The sequence below is a fragment of the Triticum aestivum genome, chromosome 7D (genome assembly GCF_018294505.1).
Source record: "Triticum aestivum cultivar Chinese Spring chromosome 7D, IWGSC CS RefSeq v2.1, whole genome shotgun sequence".
In the NCBI taxonomy this organism is placed as follows: Eukaryota; Viridiplantae; Streptophyta; class Magnoliopsida; order Poales; family Poaceae; genus Triticum; species Triticum aestivum.
Genome location: NC_057814.1, coordinates 34,830,847 through 34,847,406, shown reverse-complemented (window position 1 = coordinate 34,847,406; position 16,560 = coordinate 34,830,847). Strand labels below are relative to the sequence as shown.

At 43.4% G+C, this 16,560-nt stretch overlaps 1 protein-coding gene across 2 annotated transcripts; it reads left to right on the top strand.

Annotated features, from left to right (window-relative positions):
* Positions 1-6,503: 6,503 nt before the first annotated feature.
* Positions 6,504-15,888, top strand: LOC123164138 (uncharacterized). 2 transcript variants are annotated; one of them, XM_044581563.1, is made up of 6 exons: positions 6,504-6,643; positions 6,737-6,913; positions 7,542-8,810; positions 9,009-9,162; positions 9,240-9,301; positions 11,210-15,888. In XM_044581563.1, the coding sequence occupies exons 3-5, from the start codon at positions 7,590-7,592 to the stop codon at positions 9,263-9,265; spliced, it is 1,401 nt and encodes a 466-aa protein (XP_044437498.1). In that variant the 5' UTR covers positions 6,504-6,643; positions 6,737-6,913; positions 7,542-7,589; the 3' UTR covers positions 9,266-9,301; positions 11,210-15,888. The 2 variants fall into 2 exon arrangements, with proteins under 2 accessions (XP_044437498.1, XP_044437497.1); XM_044581562.1 differs by having other exon boundaries at positions 7,539-8,810.
* The last annotated feature ends 672 nt before the right edge of the window (positions 15,889-16,560 follow it).

Sequence of the window (16,560 nt, the reverse complement as noted above, 5' to 3'; positions counted from 1 at the left end):
ACGAGGAGGCAGGGGGCGGCGGTGAGGGGCGCGGCAACGAGCGACGAGGAGGCAGGGGGCGCGGGGCGGCAACGGCGTCTGGGCGGCGCGGGACGGCGTCGGAGGCAGGGGCGACGACGACGACAGCGAGGCGCAGAGGGGCAGCCTGGCGGCGTCGTCGGGGCGGGGAAGACGAACTGAATGAAAATTTTCACAAGTGCTAGTTATATAGACGAAGCATTGGTCCCGGTTCGTGACAGCAACCGGGACGAATGCAACCTTTAGTCCCGGTTGGTGCCACCAACCGGGACCAAAGGCCTGCCACGAACCGGTACCAATGCACCCCTTTAGTCTCGGTTGGTGCCACCAACCGGGACCAAAGGCCTTGTGTTGCTGCGCCCGCGTCGAAAGTATAGTCCCACCTAGCTAGTTGAGAGGGGCGCGCAGTGGTTTATAAGACCCACCGTCGCACCCCTCTCGAGCTCCTCTCCATTGCAGGCTTACGGGCCTAATTGTCACTGCTATGCCTGATGGGCCTACTAGGCCTTCTGCGGGCCTGAATCCTGGCCCATCGATGGGTTTCTAGTCGTATTCAGGCCGTGGTAGCCCAGTAGGTGGCATATTTTTTTTGCCTGTTTTTTGTTTTCTTTTTTGCTTTATTTATTTTGTTTTGTTTCTACTTACAACAAAAAACTTATTGATTTTATTTTATTTTGTTTCTCATTACTTATTTATTTTACTTTATGATAATTCTTTTTGCTATTAAAATTTCTAACAAAAAAAGTTCTTTATGAAAGTTCTTTTTGCTTTTAATGATTTTGAACAGAAAATACTTCGATAATTTTAGTTGCATCAATTTTATATAATTTTAGTTTCAATAATACTAGAGGTTTCTTATAATGTTTTGAACAGAAAATACTTTGTTAATTTTAGTTTCATAAATTTTATTAAAGTTTATTTTATTTTGTTTCTACTTATATATTTTATTGAAGTTTATATTATTTTGTTTTAATTACTTATTTATTTTATTTGTTATTTTTCATGCACCATTTTTCATGCATTTACTGATTATTTTGAGCTATAAGACCCTAAAATTGAAAAGCATTTCAAATGAACTCTGAAAAGGTTGAAAGTTGGCATGATATCATCATTTCATCCACATAGCATGTGCAAGAAAGTTGAGAGGGTTACGTCAAAAACTGGATGCACTTCATGTACAAAACGGACAATGGTATCATACTCGTCTGTTAGAAAGTTGGCATGGTATCATCATAATAGTTGCGGGAGAAAGTCTTCACTTTTTCTTCGCTTGTGTCATTTGCTTATTGCGCCGTAACAATGGATAATCTTCATCGTTTATCAGGATGCTTGGGTCAGCCTTGACTTTGAAGGGACGAAAACTCATCTGTTACAAAGGGATTTCATTTTCTTGAACTTATTTGAACTCCAGACTTTTTGTGTGTTCAAAATGCACCATTCAAAGCCACATCATCAATTTTCAACCCTTTCTGACTTCATTTACGAATTGTTTTGAGCTAAATGACCCTGAAATTGAAAAGCCCTACAAATGAGCTCTAAAAAGGTTGAAAGTTGGCATGGTATCATCATTTCACCCACATAGCATGTGCTAAAAAGTTGAGAGGGTTACGTCAAAAGCTGGATGCACTTCGTGAACAAAATGGACAATCTCTTTCGAAGTATCAGGGTTTTGGACGAAAACTCATCTGTTACAAAGGGATTTCATTTTCTTGAACTTATTTGAACTCCAGACTTTTTGTGTGTTCAAAATGCACCATTCAAAGCCACATCATCAATTTTCAATCCTTTCTGACTTCATTTGTTATTTTTCATGCAGTGACGGATTGTTTTGAGCTAAATGACCCTGAAATTGAAAAGCCCTACAAATGAGCTCTGAAAAGGTTGAAAGTTGGCATGGTATCATCATTTCACCCACATAGCATGTGCTAAAAAGTTGAGAGGGTTACGTCAAAAGCTGGATGCACTTCGTGAACAAAATGGACAATCTCTTTCGAAGTATCAGGGTTTCGGACGAAAACTCATCTGTTACAAAGGGATTTCATTTTCTTGAACTTATTTGAACTCCAGACTTTTTGTGTGTTCAAAATGAACCATTCAAAGCAGAGACTGATTTTGAATGGTGCATATTCAACACACAAAAAGTCTGTAAAGATCGCCAACCCCAACATAAAAAAATGAGCATAGATGCGCCTATAGAGAGAATTCAACCTAAATTCATAATAAATTTCTATGAATTTCAGAGAAATTCACTCTGAATTTAGGTCAAATTCCTTGTATAAGGGCATCTATTTTCATTTTGAGAGGAGCTCAACAAGGCAGAGAGGGACGGGCTTATAAACCGGTGTGAGCGCCCTTCGGTTGGCGAGGTGGGACTAAACTCTGACCGAACGAGGACCAACCCTTTAGTCCCGGTTTGTGGCACAAACCGGGACTAATGGTCATAGGCCAGGGGCGAGGCGCATTGGTCCCGGTTCGTGCGTGGAACCGGGACCAAAAGGTCCAGACGAACCGGGACCAATGGCCCACGTGGCCCGGCCGGCCCCCTGGGCTCACGAACTGGGACAGTTGCCTCCTTTGGTCCCGGTTCGTGAGCGAACCGGGATTAATGGTATTACGAGGGCCGAACCAATGCCCTGTTTTCTACTAGTGCTCCAAGTGCAGAGTTTTGTAGGACAACACTAAATTGCCTCAAGTGGATGACCTAAGGTTTATCAATCCGTTGGAGGTGTAGGATGAAGATGGTCTCTCTCATAACTTGCAATCAAATACAAGAAATCTCTTGTGTCCCAAACACACCTAATACAATGGCAAATTGTATAGTTGCACTAGTTCGGCGAAGAGATGGTGATAGAAGTTTAGTATGGATAGTAGATATAGGTTTTTGTAATATGAAAATATAAAAACAGCAAGGTAGCAAGTGACAAAACGGAGCATGATCAGTATTACAATGCTTAGAAATAAGGCCTAGGGTTCAAATACTTTCACTAATGCAATCTCTCAACGGTGCTAACATAATTGAACCATATAACAATCCCTCAACGCGCGATAAAGAATCACTCCAAAATTCTTATCAAGCAGAGCACATAAGAGGAAATGGTTTGTAGGGTACGAAGCCACCTCAAAGTTATCCTTTCCGATCAATCTATTGAGCTATTCCTATAAGTGTCACAAATAGCCCCTAGAGTTTGTTGTAAAATAACACCATATGATACACATCAACCAACTCTAATGTCACCTAGGTACTCCAATGTCACCACAAGTATCCGTGAGTTGATTATTCGATATGCATCAAACAACTTCAGATTCATAATATTCAATTCAACACAAAGAACTTTGAAGAGAGCCCCAAGATTTCTACCAGAGAAAGTAGGACGAAAACGTGCATCAACCTCTATGCCTAGATTACCCCAATGTCATCACGGGAATCCGCAAGTTGATTGCCAAAACATATATCAAGTGAATCAATAGAACACCTCATTAACACCACGGGTATCCACATGCAAGACATACATCAAGTATTGTCAAATCCATAAGAGTATTCAATCCGATAATAGTGAAACCTCAAAGGTAAAAACCAAATTCATCACAACCAGACAAAGAGGGAGAAACACCATATGATCCAACTTTATTAAGAAAGCTCATGGTACATCAAGATCGTGCCAAATAAAGAACACGAGAGGTGGAATCATCAATGCAAATCATTACCTCGAATGATTGAAATCTCCTCTTTATTATTATTCAATGAATTGCAAGATTTTTTTATCTCATATCTATTAACCTTCATACATCTAGGGGGAGTATATTTCATCATCGAGCCAAGTAACACAAATTCACTCTTGTTTGATTTACATTTCACTTATCTATGTTCACTTTGATGATTATCTGTTTTGTGAACAATAGTCCAAAAAGGAGGAGATCGTTGGTGCAATGATAGCCCCCTTATGTTTTGGAGTTTGTTGACATAAACAGTATGAGACTTATATGTTTTCTAGTGCACACAGAGTAACAGGTTCTGAGATATCGAGGAGTTTGATGCAAACGACGAAGAGAATCTCCCTGCGTTGCAGCAAAGGTTATCACCTAAGATGATGTTAACAAGAGTGACCCCTAAAAATTATTTAAGTGAAGCAATTGGTTCGGAGTTTGTCTGAAGAAAATGACTGCGTCCGAGGAGAATGAAGACGAAGTGAAGATGTAGCATTTGTTTCGTTCTTCTTCTTTCTGTCGAGTCATAGGACCACCGTACTATTAAGAGGGGTGTAGCGTTCGAAACTTTGATTCTCTGATGCTAAACCCAAATCCTATGAAAGTTGTAAGAGAAATTTCTTTGTGTTCCGAGCAAATACTTGCCAGCAAGAGACTGTGATCTTCTTCGCTGCGAGAGGTCTCAGACTGAGGAGTTAGCATTACTTGTTCCTCAAGTGATGTTATCGTTGCTCCAAAATCCGACCGTTGTGAACGTGTCAGTTGGCCATTGGCTGGACCGCATGTCCAAAATGGTCATTTCCCATCTGGGAAGGCTGCGGCTATAAATAGCCACCCCGCGCTGGCTTTGTCCAGTGGCTGCTCCGTTTGATACTGAGAAGATTGTTGAGCAACCCACTCTCCGAGCGATTTGAGTTTAAAATCCATCGAGAGAAAACCCCTAGAGCCAAAGAATTAGATAGTGGTTCAGCATTACTCGAATCTAAGTCTAGTACGCTCCGCCTATTACTCTTGAGAGCTGCAAACTCTCTAGACGGTTAGGTGTCAATTTCTTCAGAGACCAGGAATGATTGTGGTTCTTGAAGAAGAAGTCTGTAAAGGTTCGGATATCGCCTTCAAGTATCTACCACGAGTAATCGGCATCGGTTGACGAATCGATTGTCGAGGAGAATAGGGTGAAGAGAGTTTATCTTCCGTGTTAAGTCACAACCCCTCCAACCAGACGTAGTACTGTGTAGAAGGACAAACTGGTCGAACAAATTCCGTGTCGCCATCAAGCACCACTGGTTATCTCTATTACTCATGTTTCCATTCGATACGTTTTCCATCATGTAATTTGTTTCGATGCATGTTTAGTTTCGATTAGGTACTTAGTTTTAGCTCGCTATAGTTTGGTTTTCTTTTGTTTCTGTTGCTGGGTTCGGAGAGTTTTGAGTTTTCTGAAGAAAATTTAAAACTCCCATTCACCCCCCGGTAGACATACTTCGTTCCTACAGACCCCACTCGTGCGAGCGCTCGCGGTCGTATGGAACGTCGTATTTTGTGCTGTGCTTCACTGGTGCGCCTCCTAATGATTTCTTCAATCTCCATTTCCACTCATTTTCATGTTCACATGTGATTTCTTCCCTTTTAGCCCATTTCCTATGGAAACACATCAAAAACAAGATTTGTGGAATCCTTTGCATTCATTAGTCATTAGTAACAATACCGGAGAAAATACCTCGGTTTTAATGAAAGATGTCGGTTTAAATAAAGGGTGAACGAGTGTAAAAATATCACTCATCTAACTCCGGGACCATAGCTTTCACTAGAGGCATCTCTCAAGAACATAGCAATGGTGGGTACACAAATTACTGCTGGACAATTGATAGAAAAGTGCATAGTTATGGTGTTATTAATGGCATGATCAGTACATAGGGCATTACGTCCGTGACAAATAGACCGAATCGATTCTACATTTACTACTATTACTCCACTTCGAGAGCGCTTTTATATTTGCCTCTCTACGTATTAAGTTCATAACAAACAGAGTAATGCGTGAAGCATGATAACATAATGTTGACAAGATAAAACCAATCAATACGATCAAACCCCGTCGGTTTACCCTTAGTAGCAACAATAATACAAATACGTGTCTCGCTACTCCTCCTGTCACAAAGTGATGACACCGCAAGATTGAACCTACCACAAAGCACCTCTCTCGCTAAAGATAAATTAATCTAGTTGATGAAACTAAATAGACAGATCAGAGAGAAATACAAAGCTATAACAAATTTTATAAATAACTCAATTACTTTCAATGAACAATCTGATCATAAACCCACAATTCATCGGATCCCAACAAAACGCACCACAAAAGATTACATCGAATCGATCTCCAAAGAGAACATTGTATTGAAGATCAGAGAGAGAGAGAAAGAGCCATCTAGCTACCGCTATGGACTCTTAGGTCCTGTGAGGAACTACTCACACACATCATCATGAAGGCAACAAGGTTGATGAAGAAGGTCTCTGTGATCAATTCCCCCTCCGGCAGAGTATCAAAAAAGGTCTCCAGATGGGATCGAGGAAGAACAGAGGCTTGCGGCGGCGGAAGAATTGTTTCGGGTCTCGCTCCGGGGATTTTGAAATATTTGGGAATTTATAGCACTAAGAATTAGGAATGGAAGGAAAATGGGTTGCAGAATCGCTGGCTATCTTGGGCCGGCCCAGGTGGGGCACGCTGCGCGCGACGCGGCCTTAGCACTCGCTCGCTAAAGAGCGAGGCATAGGTGGCCAGATGAGATGAGACACGGGAACGCCTCGTCTCCATCGCGGCTGCAGGGGACGTAGTAGCTGGGTCAGGGCGAGGAGCCGCCGCGCGCCGCCGGACGCCGGCACGGCCGCACCTCCCGGCGCTGCCTCCTTCCCGCGACTCCCGGTAGGTTCCGCATCTCGGATCCACATCCAACCCGTTTGAGGTTTTTGATTGTCCTATTGTTTCCCCACCACTCACGGCCGCTAGGGTTTGCAGGTCAGGGCGGCGCCGGCATTGCGGCAAGGGTTGGCCGAGACGGAGCCCTCGCCCCTCGTCTGAACTGCCCCTACTGCGAGATCAAGCGCCCCTGCCGAACTCGCTCATCGCTGGCTCTCCCTGCGCCCCCCCTTGCCTCGCCGCCGTGCGTCCCACTGAGGCCTCTCCCAGATCGAGGTACCGCAAATCTCTCTTGCTAATCCACTTGCCCCTTGATGGGCGCCTTCCTGATTTGGTGCTAATTGTTTTCCTTTCGATTGTGCATAATCTGTGACTACAGAAATGATATGTGATGAGTTCACACATAGCAGCACCAATGCACAAATTTTGCAAGCCTGTCCTGTTTATTTTTTTGTATGATATGAAGCAACCTGATTTTGTGTGTATTTTGTTCATACTCGTTCCCTATGACGATTGGTGAGTAGTTGAGTTCTGTAGTTCTGTCCACAGCTTATTTGTGATTTGTTACTGCTAGTACAGCAAAGGTTGCACGCTGTCCACTTCTCGAATGGTTTAGTTGTTGGAGACATGTGTAGAGTGTAGTTTCGGTGATCCTCTTCGTAGCTTATTTTGTGATCAATCTGCTAATTGTGCAAGGCAGTACCAAGGTCCTTTTTCTTGAATGTTGTAACCTGATAATCTGAGTTGTTGACATGTATATGTTGCAGTTCAATAGGTGTGATAACCCGATAATCTTTCTCATTTGACATGCAAACATGAATGCCGTTTATAAGTTTCTGCTGATGCCTTGATGAACTTTAAACTTTAATGCCTTTTTGCATGATTCATGTGTTTATTGCAGTAGGGCAGTGCACTTACTTCAGTGTGAAGGTCCTGGAAATACTTGTTTCAAATGGCTCAGCAAGCGGATGGCATTTATGATGTGCCAGACGGGCCTCCTTTGATGACTATCAACTTGAAGCTGAGCAGCGAAAATTCCTTTTCAGAAATGCACCGCTCCTACGCAAGCCAGATGGAGCGCCTACGGAAACGTCTCAAAAGGAAGTTTAAGACCCTCGTGAAGGGCAAGAGGAAGTTTCATCTCACCCCAGATGAGTTAGCTGTTTTCACGGTTGCATTTACTGATGGTGAAAGGACTGTCAGGGCGATCATTGAAGGAAGGCATATGTGGGTGAGAGGATTCGAAACTACAGATGGACAGGTGTATGAGTTCAAGGAGAAGAAGCAGGGACATGAAACAAAGAAGTATATCAAAGGGTCAATTTTACTTTCCCATGGAGGAGGGTATCCCACACTACTACGTGAAGGCCCTCCACTTGAAAACTTCGAAGTGGGCTATCCTGCTCTAAAAGATATGCTTGATCAGCTATCTCATTTTGATCCAACCAAGTCTTCTGTCCAGTCTCTGCGTGCAATGGCGGCACTGATAATACACACTGCTGAGAGCATAAAGAACAACTTCATCTGCTTAATTGTTCTGAAATCGCTCGATCCAAAGCTGGGTGCAAGGAAGCAAGAGTTGACAGATCTGGGAAATGGATACATCCGTAGCTGGGCAAAGATATCAAAGCTAATCCTGAGATATCTTCACATTTCAACCAAGGTTTGGGATGTAAATGAACAGAAAAAGGTAAAAAATGAAGAGTTCTATAAAGTTCCATGCTGGACAAATGATCCCAAGGATGTGCTCAATCATATCATATTCATAAAAAGTGATGAATATCTGGATAATGTTCTGCATGTACAAGATGGCCAAACACGAACCCTACCAGATGTGCTTCAAGCTTCTATAGGTGTGGTTGTTGTGGGAGGGGTGAACCTTGCCTTAAATTATGCAACAGATATTCCCCGTGTTGCTCAAGTGCTACTGCGAGCAACTTCATTGTCCTCAAATGTCCAGGTCATCGAAGGAGAGTTTCCCATCTACACAGACGGACACATAGACTTGTGTACAATGCATCTGAATTTGAAGAAAAAGGAAGGACATCAAGAGGAAGTGGTTAAGTTAACACTAACAGTGAGTGCTTTGCGACAGGCGACTGCAGATGCAAACCAAGTCCATGATGAGGGTGTGTACTGTAAAATGACTAAAGGATGTGTTAAGGACAGTAAGGTACTCCCTCCCTTCTATTCTCTTTGATGTTTAAGAGTTGCGCACAGTCATTACCACATTAAATTTGTCTCTTTCTATTTATTTATTTATTACTCTAAAAGCACCCGCGATTAGCGGACAGTGAAAAAGGTTGACTAAAATCTATGAAATAAACAACCTTTATGTTGAATTGTTAGCTAATACTTTTCTTAAATATAGATGAGCACCGCACAACTGGAGCTATATTCAGAAAACAGAGAATTATTCGATAAACTTGTAGACGAAAGAGTTGCAGAATCTGAAGCAGAGTACCCAACGATGGATCCAATGCTGCTGCTATGCAGTAAGAAAGAGTCACCACTAAACTTACAAGGTAAGACTGTAAAATAATGCATTTGCATCTTGTAGTGTCAATAAAACTTATTAACTGTGCTGATTTCCATGTTCCAGACATTGGTGTTGGGCTGGTGTGCTGATACTACCATGAAAAGCAGCTGAGTTCCAGGCCATCGGTAATTCTTGGAGCCCTTGCTTTGTTGATTTGTCGCCTATGCATGTGTGTGCAGCTGCCTGCCCTTGCTTTGTTGGTTTGTCGCCTATGCATGTGTGCGCAGCTGCCTGAGTGTGGCTCTGTCTTGGTAAATTTTGTATCTGTGGCTCTGTGTGTACTTAATTTACGGTTGCATGTGTTGCTTCACACGAACATTGGGAAGTTATGATACTTTTATTATGGTGTTTCCCTTTTAGTTGTGATGGGTACGAGCAGAATTGAACTTGTGCCTGCCTGGAGGCGTAGTGAAAGCTGCTGCAGTTCAGATCACCATTTTTCGGTCAACCTATACTTCTTTTGTTTGTGTATTTTTTGAATTTTCTAAAACATATGTGCCTGCTGTTAATACTGTCTGTTGCGTCCTACTATCTCATTTTGTGTGCCCTGACACCATTTCTAGTGTCATCGTCATCTGGTGCTATATTAGGAGAAAAATGGAAACAGCAACTACCTCTGCTTTTATGTTGTTGGTTGGTCTTGATGATTGTCAAACATCATATTGATAAACCGGAAGGTTGTGTTTTCAATCCCTTCTGAAGTACTGAAGATAAAAAAGTTTTGGTGGTGTTTTGTTGTCTGTTGCCTATGTTACACTAGCGGAGTTAACACATACTGTTGCATGCTCCACCAGTGTGGCCAGTTGGCCATCATGAAACTTCAAGTTGTTGGCGTGTAACTTCGAATTTGATTTCTTCTATACTGTATATGCGTGTGCTTTGTGCTGACAACTGGTCTTGTGTTTATTGAAAACTTTTTTCTGGTCATCGGAAATCTAAGAATGATGAGAATTTGAAGTTCATTTTTAACGGACTTCTTCCTTTATCATGTAAACACCCTTGACCTATGTTAATTTAGTCCGGTTAGTTATGTCTCAGTTGATCAGACTGATTATGTGCATGTGATCAGTTTATTGGCATACTCTTTTCAAGAGAAAATGGGTTTTCTACGATTGAATATCAATTTTATTGTTTACAGAGCATCATGTACACAGGCACAGAAGTAAGACTAATCTTCATATTGAAAAGGAAAATTGGATGTTATAGATGAGGCCTATCTAGCTTCTTTCATATAGCTGAAGTTTCTTTTTTCTCTTGTAGACAAATCATTTGCTGCTCTTCAATTAAGCGAGACTTTATTTCCACTTATTTGAGTCCCTGCTTCAGTAAATAGCTAATATGCATGTAGTCTGACCATTTACTTATGTATGGGTCCATTACTGAATTAGGTACCGCAGCATAAGCTAGCCCATGGCATTTTAGCAAATTCATTATGTGTGATATCTGTTGAACTTTCTATAAGCAACCATTTGCAGCCAGCAGCAAAAATGCAGTACTTACAGTATGAGTTTGCAATAGTAAGTCTTAATGTAGCAGCAAATCTCGATTTTTTTATCCTTTGTGCTCTTGATCCTGATGGTTTTTGGCATAGCAATGTTTGTTTACCATCTCGATGCTCATTTGAATCCATTACAAGTCGCGGTGTCCCTGTACTTGGATTCCCCAGAGCCCCAGATTTATGGAACCAGACTGAATTCTGGATTGGATTCCGGTGCAGAATGCACTAGCATAAGACAGCCCCACTGAGAATCATATAATCACATTGTGTTCAACTTGTTAAATGCATATTTCTTCTGTCCGTGCATTCCCTGCTCAGGGCACACATTCATTTTTGTGGCTGAGTTAGATGAACGGCCAAATATCTCTGCAGTTAGCTGGTATGTGGACTGATAGAACTAGGTTTGTGCTCATGAAAAAATCTTCCTCTTGTGGTCTCCAGCTACTCAAGATCATTTTGATGCCTTTTCTTTGAACTTGAACTGTGGTCAAATTCTTTCAGATACTTATGAGCATCTACATTTTTCTTGGTGCAGGCAATTAGATACTGTAAGCTGAAAGAATGAGTATTCCTGAAAGATGATGAGTGCGAAGAAGTGGTCCAGGGGATTTTATTCTCTTGAGAGGATAAATTAGACAATCGTTGCATTTCTTGATGCCTTGGAAGGACATAGGCCACTGAAAAATCTTGAGTTCTTCAGAGACATGTCTTGGAAAAGATTATGCAACTACTCTCCTGGAAATTTTCTATATGGAGGAGACGTGGAAAAGTTAACTGGTGCAGTCTTGGTGACGAGAACTCAACGTTCTTCTATGTTGCTGTAAATTGCCAAGCGAGGAGAAATAAATGAGGTTGCTGGTACATAATGCATCAAGCGCTTTCATATTTAGCAAAAGTTACAAATTGCCACTGTCTCGGGAACCTGTCGGGCTCTCCCCCGCACCGACTACCAACAGTAAATGTCAGTCACCTGTGTCAGTCTCGGTGGTCTATCCGATACATTCTCTTGGAAGGAGATTGTTAAAAGCGCTCAGGTCCGGATGGATTTACATATGAATTCTTCAAAAACAAGCTAATGTTAATGAAAGAGGATCTGATATCCCCTCTTTAGGGAGTTCCATGCAAACAAGTTCAACCTAAGAGGCGTCAACAGATCCTTCATTGTTTTCACACCAAAGATTGAATGTTCCGTGAGACTGGAGACTATGGACCGATTTCTTTAGTGCACAGCCTGATGAAACAGAAGTCATGACAAACAGACTCCAGCTTCTGATTTGGGTCCTCGTTGATATGATTCAATCATGGTTTATAAGGGGTGCTCAATTGTTGAGAACTTTGTTTTGGCTTCTGAATTAGTGCAGTCTGCAAATAAAGAGGAAACCAATGACTGCTAAAACTGGACTTTCAAAAGGCGTTTGACACGGTGCTTTGGGATTGCCTCTTTCAGCTATGCAGCACCGGAATTTCCTTACGGATTGGATCAGATGGGTTCAGTGTCAGGTCCTTGTCAGCGGTATGGCAGGTGAACCCATTTCCTTCCTGGAGGGGTTAGACAGCGTGACTCCCTGTGGCCCTACCTTTTTTATTCTGGCCGGCAGTGTCCTTCAGAGGATGTGTGCTAAGGCCTTCTGGGATGACTACCTCAGGCACCCGTTCCATAGCAGTAACGGGCTAGCGGCAATGGCCCACTCTCAGTTTACACAGTAAGCTGATGACACAGTCCTACTGCCACACGGTTCGGTTGATCAGGCTAGAAGGTTTAAGCAAATCCTGCAGGCCTTCTTGGACTTTTCTGGTCTCAGTATTAATTGTCATAAGAGCGCCTTATTATTCATATCAACAGTGAGGAGGCTGCTGAAATTGCAAGTATTTTAGAGTGCCCCATCAGCTCACTGCCTTGCACTTATCCTGGGCTCCCACTCTATAAGCAAGACTCCGCAGCATCTTCTCCAACCAGTGATACAGAAGATTGATAAGAGACTAGCTGGATGGATGATGCCATGATGATCAATGCACTCTTTCAGCGATCCCGAGTTACTACGGAAGAAAACATCAGCAAGGTCAACAAATTAAGACGCTCCTTTCTCTGGTAGAACAAGAAGAAAACTCACCGCCGACAGTGTGATCACTTGGGAATACACGTCATCACACCTAAAGAATCTGGGGAATTAGGATTCCGAGATCTGCTTGCTCATAGCACCGCTGTCCTCTGCAATTTGCCAACATGCTCCTCCATGGCAACACTATCCCGTGGCATAATTGGTTCTTGTCTGTCTGTGGGACCTGTCTGTTCAGTCCTTTGAAGCATAGAAATGACACGGCCATCTGGGCAACCTTCAAGTCAGTACTCCCGCTGGTACAAGATGCGACTAAGGGCGCGTTCGGATTCCCTCCGCTCCGCGGCTCCGCGCCGGAGCGGAGTGGCAATCCAGTTTTAATTTGCGGAGCTGATAAAACGCCGCTCCGCGCGCTCCGCTCCGCGGAGAGCTGCCGAACAGGCGCTAAGTGTACCATACCTGATTTTCCCTGTGCTCTTCACGTATGCGCAAGATCAGTACTGCCGGGTTAAATCACAGGTCACTTCCAGCGGCTGGGAGCCTAAACTGAGACCTACCCGATCTGCTACAGGCTACAGCTTCTCCGAATTGCTGCAGATTCTGAAAAAATTTCTTGTGATTGAAGGCTGCGATGCTGGTAGTTCAGTAACTACAAAGTACTTTTATCAGATGCTAACTTTCAGAAGAGTATATACTGAAGCTGCTACTTTCACTTGGCATCCCATAATATGATGAGGAAAGGGTTGGTGCGAAGATGCAGGGTGCAATATTTGTCCAGGTGTTGAATCCATTGAGCATATTACGTTGAGGTGCAGATTGATGCAACAAAATTTGTCAGCATTTGAATCTTCAGCAGCCAGCTGCACGAGCCACATCTCTACTGCAATTCGTCCAGGGCCAACACCTCCAAGCATGGCCGCTCGTCTCCGCGGCCTGTGCTGCTGAACTGTGGCACAGCCCTAATGAAATGGTTTTCAACAGTCAGCATTTCTCTGCATGGACATGCTGTTCCGAAGAGAAGCTGACTCTGAAGCACTTCTTCTACGGGCAGAAAATTTGGGCGCCACACAGTTGCCTATGTTTGCCTTATTCCTTCGGTTTCTTTCTTCTTTCTTCCTTCGTTCATTTGTTGCCGTTGTCTTCGTTTCTGTTCTGTCCCCAGTTTGCTGGACTGTTTGGTCCATGCGGTCTCTGTAACACTAGGCCTTTTTGCCTCTCATGGCTGGCGATCTTGCTCTCTTCGGCGAGCTCGAGAGTGGTGATCAACGGGTGTGCGGGAGAGAAGTTCATGCATGCGTGTGGGCTGCGGCAAGGGGAATCCCTCTCCCCAATGTTGTTCGTTATTGCGATGGATGTTTTGACAGCGATTGTGGTGAAGGCTCATGACTCTCAAGTCCTAAGTAAGATGAACTGCTGCAGCCCATTGCAACGTCTATCTCTTTATGCGGACGATGTGGTGATGTTTATCAAACCCTCAAGGACAGACATTAGATTGGTGGAGGAGGTCCTGCAGATCTTTGGTGAAGCTTCTGGACTCAAAATCAACTTTGCAAAATCCTCGGCCATTCTGATCAGGGCCGAGGAGGGAGATGAAGAACTAGTAAGAAGTGCAATGCCCTGGAAGATTGACCGGTTCCGTGCAAATACTTGGGTTTGCAGCTGAGTATCAAGCAACTAAAGAGGTCTGAATGACAACCGATGGTGGACGCTGCAATCAAAATTTTGCCGGGCTGGCAAAGGGGAATGATCACTAGACCGGGCAGGCTCATACTGGTCAACCAAGTGATGCGTGCAAGACCCACACACCACCTGATTGTTTCGGAAGCACCTAAGTGGGCATTGGACAAGGTAGACAAGGGTTGCAGAGCCATCTTCTGGGCGGGCTCGGAGGAAGTCAGCGCAGGCAAGTGTGTGGTATCTTGGCAGAGAGTATGCAAACCAAAATACCTTGGAGGACTAGGAGTGATGGACTTGGGCAAACACGGCCTTGCGCTTCTCTTGCGGTGGGAATGGTTAAGAAGAACAGATAGCTCACGGCCGTGGCAGGGACTCAACTTGACGCCAGATCGAAATGTACAGCAGGCGTTCAACAGTTTAGTCAAGTGGAAGCTAGGAGATGGAGCTCAGATTCTGTTCTGGAAGGACAGATGGATCAACGGTGCATGCATTGCGGAGGTGGCACCCTTGATCGTGCTCAAAGTCAAGACCCAAGTGAGGAACAGAAGAGTGGTGCAGGAGGGTTTGCTATCCCATGCTTGGACTATGGATATCACAGGTGAGATGTCCACAGATGAATTGGCACAATTCATCCGGCTATGGGAAGTGCTGATTGAGGTACATCCAATCCCGGATCAGGAGGATATGGCTGTTTGGGAGTGGTGTGTGGACAGAAAATACACAGCAGCCTCGGCATACAAAATGTTCTGTGAGGGAGGGATCTGGTTCCAGTCGTATAGAGGCATATGGAAGAGTTGGGCTCCGCTATCTTGCAAGATATTTATGTGGTTGGCAGTTCAGTACCGAGTCTGGACTTCGGATAGAAGACTCAGACATGGCCTGCAGGAGGAAACCTCACCGTGCTATTTTTGCGACCAAGAGGAAGATACGGTGGATCACTTGCTGCTGCAATGCGTGTTCGCGAGGCACGTGTGGTATCTATGCTTTGCTAAAGTTGGGGTGGAGCTGGCACTCTTACCCTCGGTGCAGTCCAGGCTGGAAGAGTGGTGGGAGACGAGAAGGAAGCGGATTACCAAAGCTAACAGGAAAGGTTTTGACTCCTTCGTCATGATGATCTGTTGGACACTTTGGAAGCAGCGGAATGCACGAGTATTCAGAAATACGAATGATGTGAGGGATGCTCGGGGTACTATGGAAATCATCTTTCAAGAGTTGAAGTTGTGGGAATTGGCAGGAGGCTCGGGAGTGTCTACGTTTTGTGAGTAATCGGCTTAGAGAGTGGGAGTGGAGTGGGTGTAGTGCATCGATGTGTGGTGCCGACCCCTTGTAACCTCTTGTAAATACTTTTCTGCCTTCTATAAAGCTAAGAGTACGCCATTGGCGTACTCTCAAAAAAAAAGAATATAAGGCAGAGATCTCGACCTTATTTTCAAAAGTAAAAGACAATCTGAGGCAATTAGACAGTTTCATCATGCAGTTCCTTCTGAAACTTTTCTTGAGAGAGAATTTCTTCTGAAACTAGTATTACACTAATGTGGTATATTACTCTACGGAGTATGGACTACCTGTTCGCTGTTACCCATAGCACATAGGTGGCTTTCGACACCTTCACGTTGAGTTTTTTGACTGAACCCTGTCATTCCTGGACTGAAATTACAAGCCCTTTTTTTTGCCTGTTCTTAGAGATGTGTAAAAGCCAGTATTTTGCGCACTTGGTCAATACTGCACTACAAGATGAGATGAATGGCGATAAATTTCAAGGTTTCATCCTGTCAATTTGCCATGTGTGTTTGAAAAGGGAATGACACGGTGTTACAGTTGTTGAACCAGAGAATCATTCATATCTTATGGAACTATATGTACCGCTCTTATTTTCTAGTATATGGTTGGTTGAAAATTCAATCCAATTTTTCTCATTACTGGCGATCCATTGTGTGGAAAGAAAGCATGGCCAATGAAATAGTGCGTGTCTGTTATCTTTATTTATTTATTTTGAAATTTTAGCATATGCCAACAGTTTTTCTATTACATAATTTTGATCTATGTACTTGGGACAATGAGGTTTTACATGCTGAAAATTAACATTAATATATTTCTCCAAATTTCACAAGGGAAAAGCTAAATTTAAATTCGTTAACTAAAAGGCTAACAT